Source organism: Petromyzon marinus, chromosome 34, assembly GCF_048934315.1.
Source record: "Petromyzon marinus isolate PM22_M1 ecotype Great Lakes invasive population chromosome 34, UKy_Petmar_22M1.pri1.0, whole genome shotgun sequence".
Taxonomy (NCBI): Eukaryota; Metazoa; Chordata; class Hyperoartia; order Petromyzontiformes; family Petromyzontidae; genus Petromyzon; species Petromyzon marinus.
Genome location: NC_133700.1, coordinates 10,043,714 through 10,070,796, shown reverse-complemented (window position 1 = coordinate 10,070,796; position 27,083 = coordinate 10,043,714). Strand labels below are relative to the sequence as shown.

Genomic DNA, 27,083 nt, shown 5'->3' with positions numbered 1-27,083 from the left:
CTCATTGGCTCCCACCGCGGGCGTGGGCGGAGCGATCTTTTAAGCGGAGCTGTGATTGGTCCGAGCGCCGCCCGCCGATTGTTTAATCGCGACGATTAATCGGCGATGTGTTTGTCGATGAAGAATCGCGGAACGATTCGAAGATTCGCCCCCCGCCACCACCACCACCACCCCGCTACCCCGTGCAGCCTGTAGCAGATTGTTGGGGGGTCAGTGCTGTTAACGAGTAAGCCAGCCCCCCTGTGATGTGAAGGCTGGAACTGTGGCACACGATGGGTGGCCAGCACCACGCCCCGGCCGCCTTTGTCTCCCCAAGGTGGCGATGTTTACCTACACACCGCACGAGGTGCTCATTTGAGGCTGAGTCGACCTAGGGGAGGTCCAGGACCGGTTAAGGTAATCATCATGGCTCCTGGTGTTGGCCGTGAGCGAGAATCGTGGCGCTAACCGCTACACTGCCGCCTCCCCACGACGTCTTTGTCAATGGAACGATTCACCACCAACAGCCACGATGTCTGCTGTGCCAGGCCAGGTGCACTTTGAGGCTAACCACGTGAAGTGTCTCGTGATAAACCCAGCAGGTGCCATGGCTTGGCTGACCGAGATGACCGGCAGATGCACCACCAGCTGTACCCCCTTACTGTGCCACCTTGCTGCGTTTTATCCGCCCGGCGCTCCGCTCGTTGTTGTGAGCGTCGCCCATCTACCCTCTATGTAGCTGGAGGGCGACTGCCTCCAAACTGCTCAGTAGCAGCAGCGTTCTTGACGAGCCACCTTCACAGAGGCCGATCTTCACACCGCTGGTAGCAGTCGTCGGCAAGTCCACTCAGCTCCACGTCCTCCTGTACCACATTAGCTCCATCTCTTCTCTAGCCCCTACCACTCACTCACTCACCCTCTCACCCATCATTAGCTCCATCTCTTCTCTAGCCCGTACCACTCACTCACTCACTCTCTCACCCTTCATCAGCTCCATCTCTTCTCTAGCCCGTAACACTCACTCACTCACTCACCCTCTCACCCATCATTAGCCACATCTCTTTTCTAGCCCGTACCACTCACTCACTCACCCTCTCACCCATCATTAGCTCCATCTCTTCTCTAGCCCGTACCACTCACTCACTCACCCTCTCACCCATCATTAGCTCCACCTCTTCTCTAGCCCGTACCACTCACTCACTCACTCACCCTCTCACCCGTCATTAGCTCCATCTCTTCTCTAGCCCGTACCACTCACTCACTCACCCTCTCACCCATCATTAGGTCCATCTCTTCTCTAGCCCATACCACTCACTCACTCACCATCTCACCCGTCATTAGCTCCATCTCTCTAGCCTGTACCACTCACTCACTCACCCTCTCACCCATCATTAGCTCCATCTCTTCTCTAGCCCGTACCACTCACTCACTCACTCACCCTCTCACCCATCATTAGCTCCATCTCTTCTCTAGCCCGTACCACTCACTCACTCACTCACCCTCTCACCCATCATTAGCTCCATCTCTTCTCCAGCCCGTACCGCTCACTCACTCACCCTCTCACCTATCATTAGCTCCATCTCTTCTCTAGCCCGTACCACTCACTCACTCACTCACCCTCTTACCCATCATTAGCTCCATCTTTTCTCTAGCCCGTACCACTCACTCACTCACCCTCTCACCCGTCATTAGCTCCATCTCTTCTCTAGCCCGTACCACTCACTCACTCACCCTCTCACCCATCATTAGGTCCATCTTTTCTCTAGCCCGTACCACTCACTCACTCACCATCTCACTCGTCATTAGCTCCATCTCTTTCTCTAGCCTGTACCACTCACTCACTCACCCTCTCACCCATCATTAGCTCCATCTCTTCTCTAGTCCGTACCACTCACTCACTCACTCACCCTCTCACCCATCATTAGCTCCATCTCTTCTCCAGCCCGTACCGCTCACTCACTCACCCTCTCACCTATCATTAGCTCCATCTCTTCTCTAGCCCGTACCACTCACTCAGTCACCCTCTCACCCATCATTAGCTCCATCTCTTCTCTAGCCCGTACCACTCACTCACTCACCCTCTCACCCATCATTAGCTCCATCTCTTCTCTAGCCCGTACCACTCACTCACTCACCCTCTCACCCGTCATTAGCTCCATCTCTTCTCTAGCCCGTACCACTCACTCACTCACCCTCTCACCCATCATTAGCTCCATCTCTTCTCTAGCCCGTACCACTCACTCACCCTCTCACCCATCATTAGTTCCATCTCTTCTCCAGCCCGTACCACTCACTCACTCACCCTCTCACCCATCATTAGCTCCATCTCTTCTCCAGCCCGTACCACTCACTCACCCTCTCACCCATCATTAGCTCCATCTCTTCTCTAGCCCGTACAGCTCACTCACCCTCTCACCCATCATTAGCTCCATCTCTTCTCTAGCCCGTACCGCTCACTCACTCACCCTCTCACCCATCATTAGCTCCATCTCTTCTCGATCCCGTACCACTCACTCACTCACCCTCTCACCCGTCATTAGCTCCATCTCTTCTCTAGCCCGTACCACTCACTCACTCACCCTCTCACCCGTCATTAGCTCCATCTCTTCTCTAGCCCGTACCACTCACTCACTCACTCACCCTCTCACCCGTCATTAGCTCCATCTCTTCTCTAGCCCGTACCACTCACTCACTCTCTCACCCGTCATTAGCTCCACCTCTTTTCTAGCCCGTACCACTCACTCACTCACCCTCTCACCCGTCATTAGCTCCATCTCTTCTCTAGCCCGTGTCGTTGCCGTTTAGCCCCCCTCTAAGCGGCCGAACAGAAGCTGCTTGGACATGCGGTGGCTGGGCATGCGGGCTACATGACCCAGCCAACGCAGCCTCGCCTGCCGGAAGAGCTCACCGATGTGAAGGTGTCCAGATCTTTCAAGGTTTTGTGAGCTCGTCACACTGATCCAGCCTGGTTAAACCCAGGATGGATCGTAGGCATCCCAGCCTCAATGTTTATAACCGGCTCAGAGATTCCATTAGGGGGGGGGGGTCCACGTTTCACAAGCATAGAGAAGGGAGGGGATGACCGTGGCCGAGAAGACCCGAAGCTTCGTGCGGAGCGACAGACCAGGTAGCTGAAAAGATATTGCTGCTTGACTGATTCGGAGTTGAGACCTCTGCTGTCAAACCAGCGCCGGTCATGAGCACACTGACCCAGGTGTGGGAAACTCTCCACTCTCTCCACAAGAGCTCCATCACCAATGGGGGGGGGGGGGGGGGATGTTGAGAGGAGTGGAGTTTGTGGTGGCACAAAATACCCAGGCAGGTGCTCAGTTTTTGGTTGAGCTAATTGGTAAGACCCCCACCAGCAGCAGGTTGCAGTGAAGGCTGTTGGCTGCTTGGGTTAGAAGTCCGAGGCTTTTGTATTTCGTGAAACCGGCTTTTCAGAAGCCCACCGTGCTTAGAAATTTGAGTTGGCTGCCTTTCTGAGCGTGGATCGAGCCACGCTGGGTGTTGTGCACGAGATGGGCCCAGGGCCAGGCCACGGGCTGAGTGGGATGTGCACGACAAGAGGCTCAAAGCAATGGGCCCTCAATGTCGGAGCAGAAATGGACACGGCCCCGTTCGCTGTTATGTGCAAGGAGGAGAAAACACGCGGGTGGCTTTCCGCGGTAAAAAAAAAAGGATGGCGATGTTGTCGAGAGGCTGATGATTTCACAAACGGATGATTTCACGCGGAAATAATGATGTTTAATATTTAATGAACCGAGGGCGTAGCGGGTTTCGTTCTTTGCTCGTCTTGTTCCATGCCCCTGTGGGGCCGTCCATAAATGACGTCACGCGATTTTGGACGATGTTTGACCCCACCCTCCCTGGTCACACGACGTCACAAAAAGTCAGACCCCCCCCTCAAATATGACGTCACAAAGCTCTGCCCCCTCCCTCCCCCCCCAAAAAAACATGCTTCAAATCGCTTAAAACTATTGTCATTATAGTGCGTATTTAATGTGGCGCTGCACTCTGATGTTGCAGGAGAAAACATTTATAAAAACGTCTATTTAATTATGTAGAACGTGTTGTTTATATTTATTTAAAGTTGCGCATTTTGATGTGACGTCACATTTCTCAAACCCCCCCTCCCTCGTCACACATCGTCACAAATGTCTGACCCCCCCCCCCAGGTGCGTGACGTCATTTATGGACGGCCCCTTTATCGTTTCCCGTCGCGTTGTAATGTGCACCGATGCCCACTTTACTGAGGGCGACATTAGGCCAATCAGTATCAAAGACAATTGTATGCATTGTCAAAAGCGTGAAAAAATTCAAGAATAGGTTTTACCCTTTCTGGCAATAAAAAAAGGTGTTAAGATGTTCAAACGCCAAATAGAAACATTTTGTAGGGAATCAAGTTCGCATTAACCACGTACTGGTGGTGAACATGTAAACAAACATGCTCTGAAAATGTACGCATTGTCTTTGATTAAAAATGTAGGCAAATCAGGTTCAAAGACTTTGAAGGCGACCAGTACACGGACAATGCACTATTCGAGCATCGAGAGCTCGGGTTGAGCAGCTACAAAATGGGACCTTTTTGCCAGTATCAAAGTATGAAAAAATAAGAATAGTTTTTTTTTTACCTTTCTGGCTTTAAAACAGGTGTTTTATTAAAACATTTTGCGGGCCACTGCGAATGGTCAAGCCACAGGGCGCACGATCGGCGAACTTGTGCCTCAATACATTTGACGCGAATGGTCAAATTCGCGATGGGCGAGGTTTTGGTGTATTGACATGTACCGATTGTACTCCATGTGTAGTGAATATTTAAATTGAAAGTATACGTGTATTACTCTTTGGTTCTTTCGGTAAAGTCACGTAGGTATAAAATAAAATAAATCACGTTTCGGGCGCAACACAACCGCCCGTCATCAGGTGGGAAATAAATCACGCCCGAAACGTCGCGATTTATTTTATTTTATATCTACGTAACTTTACCGAAATAACCAAAGAGTATGGATTCCTGCAGTTACGAAAGCTTCAAATCAAGATTAGACGTGTATTAGTAAATTTTACATGCTGTTTGTTGATGACTGAAGCTTAAAATTTATGGATTTCCCGTGGTCACGTGGGTTTTTTTTGGCAAGCTTTCCAACTTCCAGACAAATACAGAGACAAACAGACTAACATAGAGACACACGGAAACAGCTGACTCACATAGACTCACAGAGACCCATAGACTGACACAGACACACTATATTGCAGAACTCTGAGATGGCAATAACTTGGGAAGGCGTTTACCCAGCAGTGGATTGATCATGGCCGATGATGATCAAATGAACCTCATGGCAGGAACCCAGGGTACCATAAGCCTCCGGCTCTCGCATAAACATTATATTATGTCAACAAAAACTCTCTTTTTCACCAATGAGTTTGAAGGATGGTGGCAAGTGTTGTCTTGTTAAACTATGCCTTTAAAACTGAAAACTACTTACCTGCAGTACCTCTATTTAAATACACTATCGAAAAATGTACTTACACCCCTCTGTCTGTCAATCATCGTGTTTCTCACTGTGGATTTGTGAACACACTTTGTAAACAGTACAGAAAATAGTATAGTTTTCAATGCGCTGTTCATATTGTAACAAGCGTTAAAACCAATGTTAATCTACAGAGTAGTGGGTCGCCGCTCCTCTTATCCGCACGGATACGAGCGGTATGTGGGGACTATGGCTTAACCCCAAAAAAACCTATTTGCACAGATGCATACGGACAAGAGAAGTATTATAAATTAGGAGGAATTAACGGTGCAACGCATCTCATCTGTTAAATATCTGCAGGTACAGTATTAGGATTGCCATCGATTGATCCTGGCTGCAGACATGGGTAGGTCACAAATAATAATGAAGATAACAGAGCAGTTTCACTGTATTATGCATACCGTTATGACAAATAAAGGACTTAAGTCGTGTAGGCAGTTTGAGCAGCTTTGGATAAGACTCATGATCCCTGCCCATACCTGAGCACTGAATGCATTCGCTTGTTCAGCTCTTATGCGCATGTGTCCTCGCTGCTGCTGCGCTTGAACGACGTGACAACAGAATGATCCGCGCCAGGTGGGTCACGGCGTTTATGTGCGCGGTGGGACGGAGTCGCAAAAAAATTGTTAATTAAATACGATTTTGACTTCCGTTTATTCGAGACCCCGGGGTCCCGTCATAAGGAGCCGTCCATAAATGACGTCACGCGATTTTGGCCGATTTTTGACCCCCCCTCCCCCCCTCGTCACGCGGCGTCACAAAAAGTTAGACCCCCTTCAAATATGACGTCACAAAGGTCTGCCCCCCCCCCAACCATATTCCCATTTTGAAAATAAAATATGCTTCAAATAACTTAAAAAAATTGTCATTGTAGTTCGTATTTAATGTGGCGCTGCACTCTGATGTTGGAGAAAACATTTATTAAAAAGGCGTTGGAAAGCTGAAATTGAGAAAAAATTCACTTGAAAATATTCAACGTCTAACTAAAACTGCAGATGTTCAGAATATTATATTTAAATTCTCTTATAATTATAAAATATAAAAAGTAATTATAACTATAAAAAATACTTGAAACTTTGTAGAAGAACGAAGAAAAATGGAGAGTACAATTATAACAATCACATATTCATTCCACAGAATGAAAAGCCCTGGTAGAATCATTAAAATCGAAATGTTTAATAATAATCATTCAAAAAAATACAAAATGTATGCTTCTCCATTCTCCCATGGAGAAGCAAAATGCTTCTTCATGGAATAAATAAAAGGTGACCTTAGTAAATTAAAATAATCAAATAGTTAATAATGAAAATTAATCAAGATTAGTGTTGTTATAACAATTATATTTAATTAAGTAGAACGTGTTGTTTATATTTATTTAAAGTTGCGCAATTTGGATGTGACGTCACATTTCTCAAACCCCCCCTGGTCACAAATGTCTGACCCCCCTCCCCCCCTTAGGTGCGTGACGTCATTTATGGACGGCCCCTAAGGTTCAAATGTTATTCTCTTATATACTTGCTGCAAACCTCGACGGCCAGACGCACTTGATAGCAGATCAATGCTGTGCGGGGATGACTGTCTTTAAAGTATTTGCGGTTGGGAGGACTGATTTAGCCATTGTGGTATCAGAGCGCCTTCAAAGGGTCTCGATACGGCTCGTCTGCGTGCGAAATTATCCCAACATGAAATCGGACCCTTCAGCTGTAATTCTACCTTTGCGTTATGTCTTGCCAATTTTAAACGTACTTTCGCAATTGAAATTTCACGTTGCTTAACACCAAAAAGACTGGTTTTAATCTACATATGTTCCATTATATTGCTGTATTATTGAGAATTTTATGTGTTTTCCTTCTGAATATTATTAAATGAAAAAAGCTTGGAGGCTAAAATAATTTCGCATTTGGTAGTCTTTTGTATGTACGGTACTAGTTTGAGTTTGACCATTAGTGCACTTCAGTCGGGAAAAATATCAATGACAATCAATTATATTTAAAGCAACAATTGAGTGAATGTTAACAGATCAAAGCAACACTGAATAAAAACCATTAACTACAAATACGAAAACCCAACAAAATTAAACGTATGCGTCTATCATTTAGAATGTGCATATTACGGAAATTTTCATTTATTGTACAAAGCTTTAAGGAAAACGCTAAAATGATTGCTATAATTGGGTACAAGAGCACCAGTGTTCCCGCTCACCGGGGACAAGCTGCCTTAAAATTGGTATTCAGTTCCGTTTCGTCACCACAAATGTGACCGCGTGGAACGAAGCCCTATCCACTGTTTTCTTTGGTGAATCGGTCTTGTTTCAAATACTTCAACTTTTTTCTCTTAAAAAAAGTGTTGCCCCGTCATCTTCGACAGTCCCGAGTTCAATTGCCAGCTGTAGCTAACGTGTCGAATTATATCTGAACTCATCCTTGGAAGCCACTCTCACTTCCCCAAACCACACTGATCAGTGTGGTAAGTATAGTCAACCCCCTTGACTGACATGGCATAATTCTGCCACAGGCCTTAATTTTGAGAACTTTTGTTGAACATGAAACACACTTTTGATTTAAAGCTTTTGTGACTGCAGGGATTCATATTCTTGGTTCTTTCAGTGAAGTCACGTAGAAGGGAAACAATAAAATAAAAAAATATAAAACAATAAAATTCTCACGACGTTTCGACTGCAACACAAGCAATCATCATCAGGTGTGAAAACCACAGCAAGACAATTTGAAGTGGCGGTTTTTTTTAACGTTAGCACCAGGGTACTGTATGTCCGGAATCACATCTTTTACAGATACGATTCAACACATTACATAAAATCCGTGATCTGGTTCCGTCTGTAAAAGATATAAAGTACCCTGGCGTCTACAAACTAAGTTGCCTCTGTGGTAGCAGTTACATTGGAGAAACCAAACGACGTCTCGGACCGCATTCGTGAACACAAAGCAGACCTAAAACACGGTAGGACCAACACCTCGGCCGTGGCAGATCAATGTTATAATTCAGTAGGCTCACATGACAATGACTTCTCCAAGACAGAGGTTATTTGCAAGTAATCTGGCTACCATGAGAGATTCGCTGAGGCTATCCACATACACAGACAATTTCAACCGAGAAGATGGATTCTGGTTTAGCAATAATTGGAAGGATTTGATCAACCATTTCGGGTCTTTATTGATTGTTCACGCTTACGGTGGCTTTCAGACCACATCCATTATTTTCGTCTCCCCCCTCCTCTTTTCCGAACATAGATGGACTCGTCCATCTGAATAATTGCCAAATCGCTCTCCGTGGTGCTAACGTTAAAACCGCCACTTTTTCTAATTTTCTTGCTGTGGTTGTCACACTTGATGATTGCTTGTCTTGCAGTCCAAACGTCGTGAGAATTTTATATTTTTATTATTTTGTTTCCCTTCTAAGTGACTACCAAAAGAACCAAGAATATGAAACACACTGCTAGAATTCAGTTCAGCTCCTATTTTGAGGATTCATGTGACTCCTTATATTATGAAAACACTGTATTCGTCTCTGGGGGACCGAGCCATGTCCCCCAACTCTATACCCTGACCATACCATTGGTACGTGTGGTTTGTACTGGTTGCTGGAACAATGAAACCACCCTCATTGCAGAGGAACACCAAAAGTCAGAGGGCACGGTTTTTCCATGGGCCTTGCAGTGTCTGCCACTGGCATGTATATCGCTTATGGTTGGTTTCCTCTGCTGAATGACAAGTTGACACCTATTTATAATATACATGCCACAATATTGTCGTGTACATTTTATATGAAACCACGTTTAACTTTTCAGTTAAACATTGTATCCGAATACTTCTGCTTCAATGCATGGGACAATTGAGCAAGTGCCACTGTTAGTCTATTTTTCACAATATACATTTATTATATATTTAATGTCGTTTTCGTGTAAAAAGTACAAGTCTTCAATGGCAACAATGACACACACGTGTACAAACACTTCAGCGAGACACCATAACGTGTAAAACACATTTAAAGTATCAACTCGTTCTCCATTAGCAAAAAAAGAAAACGAATGAGATAACATAAAAAATATACATGTGACTACACAGTATGAACATAAATAAACTATTTATACTCATTTGTGCCTCCCTGTTCCTACTTTACTTATTGTATTTCTTTTGGAATGTTCGTTGTATTGCCCACAGTAACACAACTTCAGTGGAAAGTGTGCCTTATGTAAAGAATATAAATTAGTTCCCACAGTAAAACATTTTAATTAAGCTTAATTTAATTGCATTACATCACTTATTTTCTATGAAATGCTTTATAAAGTAATTATCGAAACTTGGTAATAAGATGAAAAGAAAGTATAATTGTAATTGTGCAGTTTGTGTAAAGTTTGACTGTAAAAGTACAATCAAAACCTTTTTTTAAATACTGGATTAAACGTCTTTGAAAAATAACACAGCACAATAGAGGGTATCCAACGTTTTCCTGTCAAATACTTAATGAAGGAGTGCCTACACTGTACACCCGTTAACATTTCCAAAGATCCGATAACCATTGCATATTGCAATAAATTGTATTCACGCTTCATGTTGACTTTAAACTGAATTTGAATTCTAAGTTGAACAAAAATAGAAACCAATAAAGTAACGATGGAGATCGATTGATGTTTTCAACCTCAACGGTTTTCTCGAATATATTAATGACCCAGTTGACATGTTTTCTTTCGAGATTAATATTTATGCCTACAACCGTAGAAAATTATTTGCATATATATAAAAAAAAGATCTAAACTCAACTACAAACCCTGCACTCATTTATATCTCAATCAAAGTGATGCCAGAAATGTTTAAAAGACTCCCAAAATGAAGCACTTCCATGAAAATACAATATGTACAGCATTTTTTTTTTTTACAGAAATATCAATTCTCACGACATTTTAGTACACAGAAAATGCAAGCACAGCATAAAACACTGTGCCTTGTGCACCGCAATGCAATGAGCGACATCTTCCACTGGGCACATGGAGGGCATGCGAAAGGAGGACGCTCCACCCACAGCAAGGGGGCTCAGAGTAGCTTCTGATGAATTATTTCCCAAACCATTCTTCTTCTGAAGTACGGCATATGTTGCTGGAAAACGAATAACAATATTAAAACATTTGCATTGCAAAGGTAACATACTTTGACACAGGCTTAAAATACAAAAAAATATTTTCCATGTCTAAGTTAATACATTGGTTAGTTAAGTATGTTCCTCAACCATTTCCTCTCATTATAACGGATACACCATGTGCCAATGCAGTGCCTAAAACATCATTGTAAATACAGGAAATGCAATTAAATGCATTAGCAGGGGTCACGTACAGAAAAATACTTTAAAAAAAGACTGGTCAAGGAGAAATGCAAAAGGGTTGGGCAGAGCCAGTAGTCAGTAAAGTCACACGGTAAAAATAATTACATGAGCCATTTAACATTTTGATATTAAGAATTGAAAAAAGGCAGCAATGGTTCATCTGGAGATGCTTACTTGTGTGAAGGTGATGGGCTTTTCCCTGGTAATGTAGTCTGCATATTTACAGGCAAACATGCCACAGTCACTCCCATTCATCTGTTGGGGGATCTCCTGCAAGTTTGATAAAATGCATTTGAGTTCGCCTCTGTTTTACTCAATAATATATTTTAATTAATACTTTAAGCCAGTGATACAAACAATTTAATTAATACAATACAAAGCGTCCCTTGCGAAAGTGAATGCAACCCACTTGTCTTTCATCTTAGCTAATACATTAATTTAAACTAGAAGAGTAACAGTACACGTTCACATAAAAGCATTGTTGCGTGTGTTTTTGCATTTCGGCAATGTTGGTAAAGGACAAGCAGGTATTTACTAATTCACTACATTTAATGAGAGCACCGAGCACAACACTTCTCAAATTGACATAAGGAATATAAGTTCATTAATTGCAATTCAAAAGTAACTTACATTCGGCTTCATGCTGTATGTTTTCCAGCCTGTGATATCAAAGGGCTGTCCTTTCTTATCCTTACTCTCTTCCCTGAGGTACTGCCTGCAGGGAAAAAGGTTATTATACTCACACCGTACTGCCATGTCAAACAGTAGCTTTGAATATATCGTTATTTCAATGGGCTCTTTTAACCTTGCTAAATTAAAGGCAATGAATAAAAAACGTATAATGAAGAGCGCTGAATGGTGAAACCAGACGAGAGTTTGTGTGACGTTACAAAACAGGACAATTATTACTAAAGAAGTTTTGAATTTTATCGGAATTCTCAGCACAACCATACGAGGTAGTTAATTGGCAGTTGTCGGGAATGCTGTAGTCACACAAGTCTAGTTCTACAAAAATATCAATGGTTTTGAGTATCAACATGTATTCCAGTTTCTCACTCACATCAAGATATTACAGACTTCATTGTTGCTATTGCCCATGGAATCGTAGTATGTCAAGGTCTTCTTTTTGAAGTTGATCGCCTGAGAGAGAAAAACACGTTATAATGACCTGTGCTCCTTATAACCGTTAAGTTTATTTGAGGTTCTACTACTTGAGGAAAACAATTTAGCACAACATAAAATGAGTCGCAATTGGCAAAACCCATACGTTTGTTTAGAGATAATGGCACGATATTGGTGTTTTGTTTACACTGGTGCAATTATAAGGCCACCATGGTACTACATGGAACAAAATTCATTGTTTTTGTTTGAATTCCAGCCACCCCAGGACAAATAACGATACCTACGATGTCCCAGAAAGGCCAATTATATACCTCTTGAGGCCTCGTAACATTATGAAACACACAGCAAATGCAGCTTGCAGCAAATATACTGCAGGGGATGACAGAAATGACTGGTCGTTCAGGGTTAATTTATTCATAATTCCTTTATGAAAATGTTTAAACGTGGACATGTGGTCAGAGGTTATGGAATTACCACCACATGCTACAGCATCTGAGAATAAATCCCTTTGGCATTAAACTAAATTATAAATATTGTATCATAGGTTAGTACATCATCCTCGGATTCTGAGAACAGTTTTCCCTCCATGTGAATAGAGATACTACCGATTATCTCTAACTGTTCTCGTATAGGGAGTGCGCCGATAACTGATCATATACTCCTTTCCTTCTATACCCTGAAGCATTCTTCCCCTCATTTCCTAAAAAAAATCCTAACAAAATGTCCATCTCTAAATAATCTCAATATGCATGTCTCCACATTACAACTTCAGATATTTGCATTTTGACACTTTATAACTGTGGGATAATTTGAACTCAAATAGCATTTAGTTACCAGTGTATAGTGGCACAAACTTGCAATCCAGCACTTTGGTGACATGGCATTATGGGACACATAGGTTTACTAAACTCCAAAACTCAATGGGCCGAGGCTATGACCAGGTGATGGTAATGCATTAAGATGGGTTAATAAATCTGTCTGTGCAGACATTTGAGCATTATCTCTTCACACACATGGGTCCATACTCTTTGGTTCTTTCGGTAAAGTCACGTAGGTAGAAGAAAAAATAATAGATCACGACGTTTCGATCGCAACACAATCAATCGTCATCAGGTGAGACAACCACAGCAAGAAAACTGCTGAAGCACAGTGGTTTTAACAGAGTATTCTGGTATCCTCCAAGAGACGAGACTAACTTCAAAGTAACTGGTAGAAGAAAAAAAATCCCGATACAAGACTCATCCTCTAAAGACTCTCGAACTTTAGCGAGGCGTTTCTAAATTAATAGATGAACATTGTTATTGAAGTGGACGGCACGTACGGCGAGGCACCAGTGCACATCCAGGTGGATAGGCACCAGCGCGAGGTCAAACTGGAAGACGTCCACCCTCTTGGTCCATCGCTTGACCCCCTGGAAGCCGGCGCTCTTCACGCGTGGGTAGAAGAATGTGTTGAAGGCGTGCACCGTGGCCTTGCCCTCACCTTTGCCTCGCTCCATTATGAGGCTCATGTAGAAGTTGATAACCTACAGGGGGGGGAAGGGTCACACAGAGGGAGGAAAGCGTGCAGGATAAAACAGGTTGGTGGCATTTAATTGCTTTGTTTTTTGGAGCTACCGTGTTTAATTGGTTAGTGGGGTATAAGGTTGTGGTGGAAAGTGTCTAGAATTAACAGCCAAACTGTATGTTGCTCTAGGGAACCCTTGGCCTTGTCAAGTGGCCAAGCACAACTAAAAACTAATGCATACCCATGGATTTATGTAATGGTTCCCTACATGTGTTATCTTTGGATCTATTTAATTAGCAGTATTGAAGCTAACGGGTATCGATCGGTCAGGGACAATACGTTGACATATTAGCAATTAATATTTTTTTCTGTTGTTTGTGTCTTAAGCTTTGGACAACCCTTTGATTAATTTGGCAATTTTTCAAGAGGCTAAGTCTCAAAGAGCAACACAATTATATACTAACATTTATATTATATCGGATATTTTTTATGAGTTATAATGCTTCCCGTTAGGAACAGACGAATGGACAGAGCAAATGCATAAAATTCACAAATTTTGCGATTGGCACTGGGTTGCAACAGAACAAATCAGGGCCACATGATAGCTTGGGGGATGTTTCTCCCACTAATCTTAGCATACATTCATTTTATTATTAAACATATATGGCTACAACTACGCATACAATAAACAGAAATATTAAATATATACAATCAAAATATACACATATAATATACATGCACATATATATTACAAACGCACTAAATCACCAGCTCTAAATACAACCTCTTTCATCCCACCTCATCATTTAGCCAGTTGAGGTGCTGCAAGGTCTTGATGTCCTTCCGCGTGATGGATAAACGGAAAGCCTCGGACAGCACTTCGTCCGTACTCCCATAGCCAAACGCCCGATCAATCTCCTCCTCCATTTCCTGTGAGAAATACAAACTTATCTCCTCACCTTCGCAGCGCTCGGTCCCCTCAACAACTCGATTGGAGGGTTTCCGTAATACGGCAATACTATATATCGGTCGACATAAGATCCAGGATAATTTTGCAATTGCGACCCATGTCATTTTTGTTTCATAAAGCAAAGTTAAGTGAAACTGATAACGTGAAAAACTGGACTGTGGCAATGAGGCTCAATCGAGCACCGGGCCAGGCCAGTGCCTCACCTCGGTGAGCGGAGGAAACTCGACGTCCTCGATTCGCTCCTCCTCCACGTGCTCGGGCTCTGGGATTTCCTCCACCACCGCCGGCGCCCGCTCCGCCAGCAGCAGCCGCTCCCGGATCTGCTCGGAGAGGTCCTTCTCCTGCTGGGCCCTCTGTGGCATTCCAACACGTGCATTACAAAGACAAAAACCCCCAAAAAACAACTTTATATCACACTTCCCATTTGTTTTCTTCTTTTTTTTCCTTCTACAAAAAAAATCCATTGTCACATGGGGTCAGCTGCTGCAATTTTCCTGCCCCCATGTGTTCTATTCTGTACCTCTTCAAGTCATGTCAACTTTCCCCATATCTAATTCCTCTACACCATTCCATGTCATGTTTGGTCTCTCTTTATCCCGTCTGCCCTATTACCTGCATCTCGTGTTTTATATTTGAGTAATTATGAATCACACATTGCGATTGTGCCATTGGCGAAGTGTTCATTCAGATTAGTGTGATTCTTCGTGTTATAAAACCCATATAAGCGGATACCCCAGTACTTTTGAGCACCCTTCAAGTAACCTGAGGTCCATAAAGTAAGAGGCAGTACTTTCCCATCCATCCTGCCACTGACAGTCATGTTAATTGCATGATAGTTAAGCTGATATTTAACACTCACAGCTGAAATGTATCCTAATTAAATGCAGAAACCAGATTAATGAGATTATTTATTGTGCAGTCATTGGTGATTGTGTTGAGAACATCAACGTGCTACACTTGAAAAGCCAGTTTAACCTGAGCAGAGCCAGCCCAGAACCTTGACCTCCGACAGCATGAAACTTCCTTCATTTTCTAATTTAAGTTTACTATTATTTAGCGTTTTGTTCTAAAGAGTAGGTCACTGCACGTTAGTGTCGGGGGCAAAAGAGTAAAGACATTCTTTCACGAAGTTAGCTTTTCCTTCTTGATCGTTTTCCATAAAAGACCGTTTTAGGCCCAACTGCGACAAGGAAAAACAAGGTGCATGATTAATAACTATTTGGGCTGTGGCCACATATGCGGCACTAAAGGTATGCTGCCTGCTGCAAGTATTTTATTATATGGTCATATGGACTTTAAATCAGTTTAACACATAGGCTTTCGCGACCAACATTATTTCTAAGAGGTTTTTTTGAGTTAGATCGTGTAAAAATAAATGTGTCGTTAAACCCGCCGCTACCCGACACAGCCAATTAGTAAGGTTTGTCACGTAAACAAAAAATGGCAATTCCTTACTAGTACAGCACACAGGTGTGTTGGAGAGTAGGTCCACAACATTTACAATTCCAGTACGTTTACAATTTGAGTACTCTAATTGTAAACCTCTATTCTGGATGTTAAAACAGAGAAGTTGAACCTCTCTTGGTCTCACCCCTTCCTCTTTAGTCCTCACCTCCTTTTTTTCCCCTATGCCCTTACTCCTGAGGCCCCGGCACCTTTCCTTTTTAGGCTCCTCCCCTTCATCTTTAGGCCCCACCCTTTTCTGTGTTGGCCCCACCCCTTCCTCCAGACAGTGTTGGGCTGGTTTGGGTAGTGGTGGTGGTTGTGGAAGGAGGGCAGGGAGTGTGTGCGTGCTCAACTATGTGTATATATACGTAGCCAACCTTGCTAATAGGCGGTGCGGGGGAAGGACAACAACAAACTAGGTAGTCGTGGGTGGGGACAATAGGTGGTAGTGGGGCTGTTTCACTATGACCAAAATCCCTCTTAGAGCAATATACTAATACGTTACTGAATACAGGACACACGTGAAATAAGCAACTTTACACCATGACTTAAAGCTTTCGTGACTGTATGAATTCATATTCTTGGATCTTTCGGTAAAGTCACGTAGATAGAAAAATAATTTAAAAAATCACGTTTCGATCGCAACACAAGCAATCGTCATCAGGATGACAATTGCTTATTTTTTTTCTATCAACGTAACTTTACCGAAAGACCCAAGAATATTTACACCATGACATACCCTTTCCTCATAAAGTTGGGACTTGATTGTTTCCTCCAAGATGTGTCGGCCTTTATCCTTGGTGATGCCATCGTATTTACTCTTTCTGCAAAAACAAACGTGCCCGTTCATAACAGATGCTGCATAACATCACAGTTGCAGTCAAACGCTGTTAAAGTTCAACATTTCATTTGAACCAACTTTATACGTGGAATTCCAAACAATGTTAATGATTGGAATGACACTAATTAATAAAACACACTGTGACCACTATTGTCGTAATTATGTATGCAATATAGTTCACAAATGTTTAGCTAATGATACAAAATAAAACTATTATGGATATTTGTAGAAGGTACACTTTTATAGCCTTGGCCAGGACACTAAATAACACAAGTACAACACATGAACTGCCTCTGTAAACTGAAGATCTCAATAATAGTGTTTCCATATGAGGAGAAACTACAAAACAACACTTACATGTTTTTGAGCCACTGTTCAGACTCGGTGAGACTGTTTTGAAGGATGGCTGAAAAGCTGTGCACAATAGAAAAAAAATCAAAGGTAAATTCTGGAAAGACAAAACGCGCAAATAATCTACTATTGCAATCACCGGTGCCTATAATCGTGACATTATATAAATGTATCTTAATTGTGTGATACATTAAATAATTCAAAGGGACCAATTTTCATTGTCATAAAGTTATAAACTTCGTAGCCAGTAAGATATGTTTTTCTTATGATCTTTCTTTCTGGGATACAAAGGAGTGTTTCAATATCTCATTGCAGGAAAAAAACTAAGTATAAAAATTCAACAAGATTAATATGTGCAAAACAATAAAACAACCTTACAGCTATACATAGAAATCAAATAAAAGTTTGTAAAACGTCATTTCCTAATTTTTCCACAATGTCCAGCTGAACATGGGTCAATGACACCAAATGCAGTGTGATTCAGTGATTATGGATGTGCAACCAATGTAAACTAATGAAATAAAGAGACCAAACAAGACATTGATAACTGATGAATACGTCAGTGCAGTGCCAACCTTGGTTTCATCGGCTTAGGTGGGAACATCTTCACAAAGATGAGAGAATCCGAGCTTGTAGACCCTGTTTAGAACAAAGCACAACATTCATGTGTGATCCACCAACTAAATCTTAAACAGTCCACTGCTTTTGTTTAATTACACCAGGAGTGAAGACCCTATCGCCCATGGCCCAGATATATGGCCCACGGCTTGGTTTAATACGGCCCACGGCCACATTACTGTGAAGCGACACGCAAACAAAATGTATACGTCACTACAAGCATCTAAGCAACACGAATTGGATATTTTAAAAAAATGGCACCACTATGTTTTTAATTTGAAGGCCCTCTTGCAGTCAAAGTCCCATTCGGCCCTCAGTAAGTAAAAGGATCCCCACCCCTGAATTACACCATACGCCCGATAACAATAAAAGCTCACCTGTTGAGTGTGAGGCTGATGACTGTTCCAATCTCTGGGCCCCGTGTGGCTCTGGGCTGACTCGGGGTGACTCTTCATCGGCACGGGGGGACGTTGCGGAGGATGCCACGGTGGAATTGGATGGAGAGCAGAGGGCACTGCCACTGCCAAGCGTGCCATTGCTGGGTAGAAGAGGCCGAAGCCACGGCAATGACATGGAGTCCCCCCGTCCCATTGAGCTGTACATCTCCACCAGCTGCTGGTACTTCTTGTGCTCCTCGTGTCGGATTATCTGCGATGGGTGGGGGGGATGTCCGTCACACACGATGAGCATTCGTGGGAGTCAGTATCTGCAGCCCCAATGTGCGACTTTCCCTCTTATCGCACACATATGAGCATATATAAGTCGCACTCCGTTTCGTGTCTCCACAAATAAAAATGTTTTAGCAAGGGAAACTTGCAGTGATAGACGTGACTGCGGTGTGTGTTTATGTATAGTCCACCAAAGGAACTTTTAAAGTCCTATTCAGCCCTCATGAAGGAAAGGGCTCCCTCCCCACCCCTGCTGCAGGGTGAAAGGCTAAAGAAGCATTACCTGGTGCAGTGTGGTTGGGTATCGGCGATTCGTGCCCTTAGGTATAAAAGAGCGAGACGTCTGCGTAGAACGCGTGGACTGTGGGATTGGTGAAAACGCCTTGTCGTACACAGACTTGAATGGATTCTCTTTTGGTGGTTGCGGTGGCTGGTGCTGCTGTGGCTGCTTCTCTGAACTCTTTGGTTTGCTGTCTGACATCCTGCAGTTTAGGCACAAGTGCAAATGTTGTTTTAAATCACCAACTTTGAAACACATGAGATATCACAAAAAAGCATGAACGTAGTTGCTCTTACCTGTGGGTGGAGTGATTCAAGTGATTATGCACTGGAGTTTTATTTGACTGGTAAACGTGGCTCCCTGACGAGTACAACTTATTTCTCTGAATGGGGTTCCTGCTCACGACTGGCTTTGCGTCACCCCAATAACCTGGAAGAAAAAAAACACAACACCCCAATATCAAGTCAACAACACCGCCACTCTTACAAATCCTCATGCCGACAGGATTTATTAGACAGAAAATGTTTTTTTTTTTTCCCAACAATTTATTACTTGCCTATAGAGTTGGTCTGCTCTCTTTGGGTTGACAACACTTTGATTTGCAAAGGTGTGGTGGTGTGTCTTGGCGGCTCATGGATTTCTAAAAATATAAAATTTTCATAATGTACTTTATTATCACCTCAAATGTATACAAATATCATTGCTGAATTACTAACAATCATATTTGAAAGAAAACAAGACTGATTCAATGTGCACAGCGATAGAAACTGCCTCAATCTGACAGATTATGGTTTCTGATGTTACTCACTCACCCAAGTCAGCTTTTGTCCTCGCTTGGCCCAGCGGTGGGAAACTGTTTTGTATATGTGATGATGAAATACAACTCTGAAAGATTAAAGCATTCACAACATGCCAAATATTATAATTAACAATTATATAAAGTGGGTTAATTTCTGTTGTAAAGTAATGCGGTTCATTTTACTGATACAATACATATGCTGAGATAATGCTTAAGAGGTAGATAATGTTTGGTAATCAATTTAAGGATTAAAACAGACGAGAAAGCATGCTGCACAATGCAATGCTTAAATAAAAATTGGCAAGCAAGTTCAGAATTAAATAACACCCCTCAACATTTTAAAATGTACAAACTTTCAAGTGGAAATTTAGCATTCTGAATTAAATATAAAATAATATCAAATTAACATGTTGTTATTCTTCAGTGCCTTTTGAAACCACTGACTCATCCCTGACTTATTACATTGGAAAATGTTTTTGCATGGAGACAAATATGTGAAGGAGACCTATCGTCTGCTTATATAGCTTGTTTATATTCTCCACAATTATGCTACTAATTATTTAGAGTTTTAATTGGAGACCACGAACTTTGATTTAAACCCAATATCTCAGCAGTTAATTCTCACTGTAGAAACAGTCATCAGTCCTTCGAGTCACTTAACCACATCAAACTATCCCGACTAGAATAAGTTGACAGCAGCAGGTAAAAACGTGCCAAGTAGATATATATATATATGGCACCGCTCACAGCCACCTCACATCATTTCTTTTACCTTATGCAAAACAGTCTTGCAATCGCTGTTTAAGAAATCCCCTTTCTGCCGCCGTCCATCTGCGGCAAGGCCCCTTGACGTGGTGCCTCCACCCGTAGCAACCGATGCGAGTGCCGCCCCGTCCTCCCTCGTGCCGGACTGTGCCGCCACCGAACTGCTCCCCGCATCGCTCTCCACTCTCCCAGGGAACGACGACAACCCGACAGGGCGGCGCGCCATCAGCGCCGACGACTGCAGCCACAGGTAACTGCCGAAGGCTGGGAGACGTGCCGACATCCAGCTCACGGCACCTGACACAAGACGTTTGGCGCTATCCGTCACCGAGGTGCCGGTCAAGCGCACGCCCTCTAGGATTTTGTCTGTGGAGGTACAAAGATAAGATGCTGTTCAGTGCCCAAGTCATACTTACTTTATTTCACGATAACAAGGTTTTTGCGCACACAGGGTAATTTGGCCATGACTTAAGCCGTGAAAATGTAACTTTACACGTATGTACATTACATTATAAGCCGAGCACACCTAATATAAGCACAGTTCTCATAAAAGCAACATCAACACATCCTTACATTACACTGGTGGGGGAAGGCAATGTTAAGACTTCTGTTACAAGCAAACGTCGGATATTAGCACACATGGCCTTATTTCCCAGGGGTGTGCTTGTATCTAACGTCTGCTGTACTTCTTTGTCTATGATCAAACCAAACGGAATGCACCTGATCTCGTCGTATGCCCAGAGAAAAGAAGGGTTGGGCCCGCATAATGCTCGACAGCAGCATGTATGACCACCATGCAATTTTTATTTGTCAAAAACAATTTGTATTGTGCCCTAACATAAAAAGTCATGACAAGGGCTCTGGAGAAATAACAAAAAAAAGTTGCACGAGTTATTAGATCACTTTAATGAGAAACGAATGTCGTGTCACTCGTGGATTTTGAAAATGTTTGCTTTGAGTGCGTCTTTGAATGACAGCACCGACTCAGCAAACTCTACAGTGGCTGGTTAAGGGCAGTCTACCAAAATCTACTGTTGTTATGCACCTCTGTGGATCCACATACATGCTCCCCACCTTCACAAACACACATTTACGAGCATGAAGTATGGCCAAATAACTACCACGACCTGCACGGCATGCGGAGGGCCTCATCTAGCAGTGGCTTGATAAAAGGTGCTGAACATGTCTACACACATTACTTATGGAACACCCTGAAGCAGATAAAGTTACCCGTGAACGTGAACAATGTCGCACATGCGTATAAAGTTAGCACTGGTAACTGATCCCACTAATTTGCTATTCCAGATGGGCACTGCTTGTTTCAAACGTCTTATTTTGTAAGGATTAATAATAGCACATTAAAGATGTAATTTTGGATTTGTTATCCAAAGGGGGTGTTTATGAATAAACACTACAACAGTTAAATTTTGATTTAAAGCTTTCGTGACTGCAGTAATTCATATTCTTAGCTCTTTCGGTAAAGTCACGTTGAAGGGAAACAACAAAACATATATAAAACAATAAAAATTCTCACGACGTTTCGACCATAACACAAACGGTCATCATCAGGTGTGAAAAACCAACGGCAAGGAACATTTGAAAGAAGTGGCGGTTTGCATTAATTTATTTAAAAAACGTCAGCGCCACGCGCAGCGACTTGGCAGTTTATTTAGAAGGACGAGTCCATCTATGTTCTGAAAAGAGGAGGGGGGAGACGAAAAATGTATGCTGTCTGAAAGCCACCATAATCGTTAACAATCAATTAAGACCTGAAATGGTTTCTCAAATGCTTCCAATGATTGCTAAGCCAGAATCCATCTTCTCGGTTGAAATTGTCTCTGTGCTTGTATATGTGGATGGCCTCATGAACGAATCTCTCATGGTAGCCAGATGGCTTACAAAGAACCCCTGTTATAGGCTACAGGGTATTGCAGAAAATGCATATGCAATAAGTTCACAGCTTCGTCTGAGTGTACGTGCGGCTGTTACATTATACAACAAAAAAACCTCATTTAATAAACCTGTTATGAAACGTAAATTCACTCAACATATTTGAGCATGAAGCAAATATATTACAACTCAAATAAAAGAATCAGCATGACGTGCATAGCAGCAGAAATTCAACAATTGCGTCTGAAAATGTTACAACACTGAGTTTCCTCCGCTCACTCCGTAGGGTAACACCGTTGCAAAAAAACTTCAACCAAGTATCCCTGATCTTTCTTAAACCTCCAGGCATCCCATCTGCCCGTATGGAAAGACATTACCTTGTCTGAATATTTTTGCTTTGCCTTGTCGAGACTGCTCGTCCTCTTCACCGTCAATGCTGCAGACATTCATCAGAACAGCAAATTAAACAAATCGGACAGCTGTGAGCTGTAACCCGCACAAGTCTTCAGGTTTGACTGAAATAAAGGCTTTCACCAGATTAATGAACACTAAACTGCAAGAGATCTCAATGAGGCTTTAACACAGTTCTCCTTTTTAAACGGCCCGCATACGGTGCAAGGACTAAAAGACATCGGGAATCTTAATGCATCTCTCACATCGGGGATCGGCAACCATAATAAGAGCCATTTTTCATATATATATTTTTAAGAGCCTCAATGCACGTGAATACGAGACAGTCCTGAATAAACATCGTCACGGAGCCGCAAGTTAGTTCATTTATTTGGTATAGCCATGTGAGCCATTCGGCTCTTGAATCGGGTGCAACCGCAACAAACAAAAAACATGAACAAGAAAACATCTTAAAGCGATTATGTGACTGTGCAAACAGAAAATACAGGAAAAAAATATCAAAATATTCCTGAAATAGCACCGTACACCAACGCTGTGTGCAAAAATCCCAGTGGGATGCAAGTCAAATAACAACAACCACAAGACAACTAAGATTAAGGCCATCAGTCTAACTCCGTACTACAATAAACAAAAACATGGCCAAAACAAAAAAACGTTTTCGAAATCACCTAAATAAAAGCCATGAATGCAATGTAACAGTGATCATAGGGACTGTGACCGAATTTTTAACAATAAACTACATAAATAAATTATAACACCAAAATCTAGAGCCATATTTTAGGCCACTGAATAGCAGTGGCAGCTAGGGTTGTACAACTCCTCTAGAGCAGTTTTGAGTGAAGATCTCATAGGTAGTGATTCAAGTTGCAGTTTATTGGCAATAGCATTCCAGACCCTGGGGGCATCAATAGCAAAGGCCCTTCCTCCAGTTTTTGTACGGCAATAGGGAATGTGAAGCTGGTAAATGAGCGAAGACCTGAGGTCAAATTTGTTCTTTGAAACAGAGGGGAGATCCAGTAGGTAGTCTGCGGAATTTTTTGTAAGTAAATCGTGAATAAATAAGTTGCCAACCCCTGCGCTTGACGTGGTAAAATACACGACAAAGTTGCTAAATGAAATGGAATATGAATCTCAATGAACCACGCACATTGTTTACTAAGAGACAACGATCAGTGGACAGCGGCTTTACGAACGGCAGGGTATCTAAACAAAGGAGAATATTCAAATGAATGCCTCGGCGCTTAAAGCAGTAGCTATATAAAGGATGCACGTTTTAAATCAGTTACAGTCGTAAAAGAGGCAAAATATGATAAATAAAGAACATGGTCAAGGGGCGCATCGGTTAAAGAACATAAAATATACGTTGGTTAAACTCTGGATATGGGGCACATTGGTCATAAAAAATGTGGTATGAGACTGGTTAAATAAGAAACGTAATTTAATCACGGAAAATGTGCTAAAGGGAAAAAAAACGGTAAAATTAACGACATGCTATTTTAATTAGTTACGTACTAGACACTTGACAGATTTGTTAAATATATTATACAATGGTTATGGGACGAAGTGGTTAGATAAAAGGAGCCACTCTCTGCTGCCACTCCACTCACTCATTTGAACTTTACGCGCGAAAATGCGAAATCTTCATTCTGCGTTCACAGAAAGCTGCACGACGTTCCGTAAGCCACCCGCCCTTAATCCCTTGCGCGAATGACGGCGGCGATAATGTAAAGGCGTTAAGCAACAACGTGGAAAGTAAATTTGTACTGCTGACTTTTGTTTAAACGTTAGGACGCGACAAGCGAAACTCAACTCCAGTCACTCGGGGCTGGCGACAAACGTCTACCACGTGCGCGCACGAAGCGACTCGCCGAGCAGTCGTTGATAGATTTGTTAAAAGAACAAACAAACCTAGTAAATAGCGATATGTTTAATTAGATGTCGTTCTTATTATGAGGGAAGCGCGCCGAATGATTAAACGGGAGCCGCTCAGACGCCCGCCCGCCTTACCTCACGAACGCTCTCTTGCGCGACTTCGCAATAACGGACTGCTTCTCCGTCATCTCCAAATAAAAAGCAAAGTAAAGGTGTAAAAAAAAACACGGGGACCTGCTGCACAAACGCCTAAATGTGTGTTAATAGGAGCAAGGTAAATGTAAAAAAACAAATCATTTCTTAAAGTTAAGGCCTAGCGCTAGACAACAAATATGGCGGGGAAATGCCGATTTCCGTGTCGCACGCTCCCATTGGTCAATTTCACTCGGGGTCGCGAGGATGTAACGCGCGATGTGATTGGCTGTCGAGGTGATTTCCGGAAGATCTGCGCGCGTTTTTTTGGCGTCACCTGCTGGTATTAAACTACGGAGGTTTGAGCGACTGGTGCTTCTGGAAGACGGCTGCCGCTTCTGGAAGATAACTTTGGTTCTTTAGGTAAAGTCACGCAGAAGGGAAACAATAAATAATGTTTTTTAAATTATTTTATTGTTTCCCTTCGACGTGACTTTGCCGAAAGAACCAAGAATATGACTTTGGAAGACTCAAACTTTCACCTCCATCATGGGACCTCCTTTGCCAGGACCAAAATATTAGAATAGGGTTTCCCCTTTTTTCCGGCAACAAAACAGGTAGAAGGGAAACAATAAAGTAATAAAAATATAAAATAATAAAACAATAAAATAATTATAAAATGTATATATATTATTATTTTAATAATAATAAATCTATTTTTATTATTTAATGAAAAACTTGGTTCACTATATAGTACTGTGAATAGCTCAGATGTGTAGGCCTTGACTTCAACATAGTCATTTCTGTGACCAGTCACTAGCTAATCACTCAGTTATTTCAATGCTAAATTCGCCTAGTTATTTCAATGCTAAATTCTCCTGTTTGATTTGTACTAAGTGCCTCGGTGAATGTGTATGCTCTGACTTTAACGTAGCTATTTCTGTGACCAGTTACAAGCTAATCACTCAGCTATTTCAATGCTAAATTATATGCTAATTTTCGATTTAAAGCTTTCGTGACTGCAATGATTCATCTTCTTTGGTTCTTTCGGTAAAGTCCTTTGTCAAGGGGTGCCTCTGCGGATGTGTATGCTTTAACTTACTATTTCAATGCTAAATTATATGCTAATTCCTTTGTCAAGGGGTGCCTCTGCGGATGTTTATGCTTTCTGTGACCAGTCACAAGCTAATCACTCAGCCAATTCAATGCTAAATTATATGCTAATTCCTTTGTCAAGGTGCTTTGTTTCCTCTCACACAGCTTAAAGGTCGTGATCTGAACGTGGCTCTTTCACTCCAGCGCTGTCCTACCAGACAGTCTCGTCCCTTCACCTGATGAAGGCCGCTTGTGTTGTGGCCAAAACGTGAGAATTTTATTGTTATTTTATTTTTTCAATTTATTATTTTATTCTCATTCTACGTGACTTTACCGAAAGAACCAAAGAAGATTAATCATTGCAGTCACGAAAGCTTTAAATCGGAGGTGTTAAGATGTTAAAACACCAAACTGAAACCTTTTACATGGAATCATGTCTGCATTAACCACAATACTTGTGGTCAGAATGCAAACAAAAAACATACTCTGATAAGCATCTACAATCCCTACATCATTAGACCTCCTTTGCCAGTACCAAAATATAATAATAGGTACTCTTTGGTTTTATTCGGTAAAGTCACGTAGATAAAATAAAACAAAATAAAAGAAAAAAAATAAATCACGACGTTTCGGAGGCAACACAAGCTTCCGTCTTCAGGTGGAATAGTCACAGAAGAATGTGTCAAGTGCACAGCTCTGAGACGATCGGGTTTATATTTAGGTTAGGGGGGGGCAGAAAGGAAAGTGGGTGGGTGGGAGGGCTGATTTAAGCCGTTTTGAAAACGATTTAGAAAACGAAGCAGTTTATATATAGGTTAAGGGGGAGGAGCCAGAAAGGAAAGTGGGTGGGTGGGCTGAGTTAAGCCGTTTTTGAAAACAAAGAAGCAGTTTATATATAGGTTAAGGGGGGGAGGCTTAACTCAGCACTCCCACCCACTTTCCGAGTGTAAATTTCCACACGGGCATGAATATTAATGAAGGGGGGGGCTCTTTTGCAGTGATGTCACGCACGCATGTAGCTCTGTGTTGCGTATATTTATTTTTTATCGTCACTTTCTGTCAAGAAACGTCATATTTGAAGCGACTTTGCATAATCAAATATTTCGGAAGACCACCGCCAACTTTGAATGTCTACCGCTCCCGGAAAACCCACTGACATCTTTGCATGTCTACCGCTTCCGCAAGAATTCTGCCAACTTTGGATGGCTACAACTTCTGGAAGATCTCCACTGCCATGCTTTCAGAATGAGAAAATGTATCTTGACTTAAAGCTGCAGGAATACATATTATATGGGTCTTTCGGTAAAGCCACGTAGATAGAAAAATAATAAAAAAATATCACGACGTTTCGATCGCAACACAAGCAATCGTCTTCAGGTGAGAGAGAAAGCTGCTGAGACAAGGTCTTATATACGCCTGAGATGGGTGCATCAAGGTGGAGCTAGAGATGGTCCAACCACAGGCTGGGGCAGT

At 42.3% G+C, this 27,083-nt stretch overlaps 1 protein-coding gene across 2 annotated transcripts; it reads right to left on the bottom strand.

Annotated features, from left to right (window-relative positions):
• Positions 1 to 9,380: 9,380 nt before the first annotated feature.
• LOC116948691 (sentrin-specific protease 1-like) lies at positions 9,381 to 24,775 on the bottom strand. Of its 2 annotated transcripts, XM_032965637.2 has the most exons (18): positions 24,519 to 24,775; positions 22,478 to 22,536; positions 20,218 to 20,576; positions 19,459 to 19,531; positions 19,203 to 19,286; positions 18,943 to 19,075; positions 18,650 to 18,848; positions 18,076 to 18,346; positions 17,656 to 17,719; positions 17,087 to 17,143; positions 16,628 to 16,712; positions 14,646 to 14,795; positions 14,271 to 14,402; positions 13,288 to 13,491; positions 11,905 to 11,984; positions 11,475 to 11,559; positions 11,019 to 11,114; positions 9,381 to 10,621 (listed from the first exon to the last, which is right to left on the bottom strand). In XM_032965637.2, exons 1-18 carry the CDS (start codon positions 24,569 to 24,571, stop codon positions 10,559 to 10,561), a joined length of 2,247 nt encoding a protein of 748 aa, XP_032821528.2. In that variant the 5' UTR covers positions 24,572 to 24,775; the 3' UTR covers positions 9,381 to 10,558. The 2 variants fall into 2 exon arrangements, with proteins under 2 accessions (XP_032821528.2, XP_032821529.2); XM_032965638.2 differs by lacking the exon at positions 19,203 to 19,286.
• Positions 24,776 to 27,083: the final 2,308 nt, after the last annotated feature.

Excerpts from the sequence above, each read along its gene's own strand:
- LOC116948691 (XM_032965637.2), bottom strand. The coding sequence starts at position 24,571 with ATGACGGAGAAGCAGTCCGTTATTGCGAAGTCGCGCAAGAGAGCGTTC. Across the intron at positions 19,287-19,458 it reads GAGGACAAAAGCTGACTTGG|AAATCCATGAGCCGCCAAGA; the intron begins GTGAGTGAGTAA and ends TTATATTTTTAG. Across the intron at positions 13,492-14,270 it reads TCAACTGGCTAAATGATGAG|GTTATCAACTTCTACATGAG; the intron begins GTGGGATGAAAG and ends CCCCCCCTGTAG.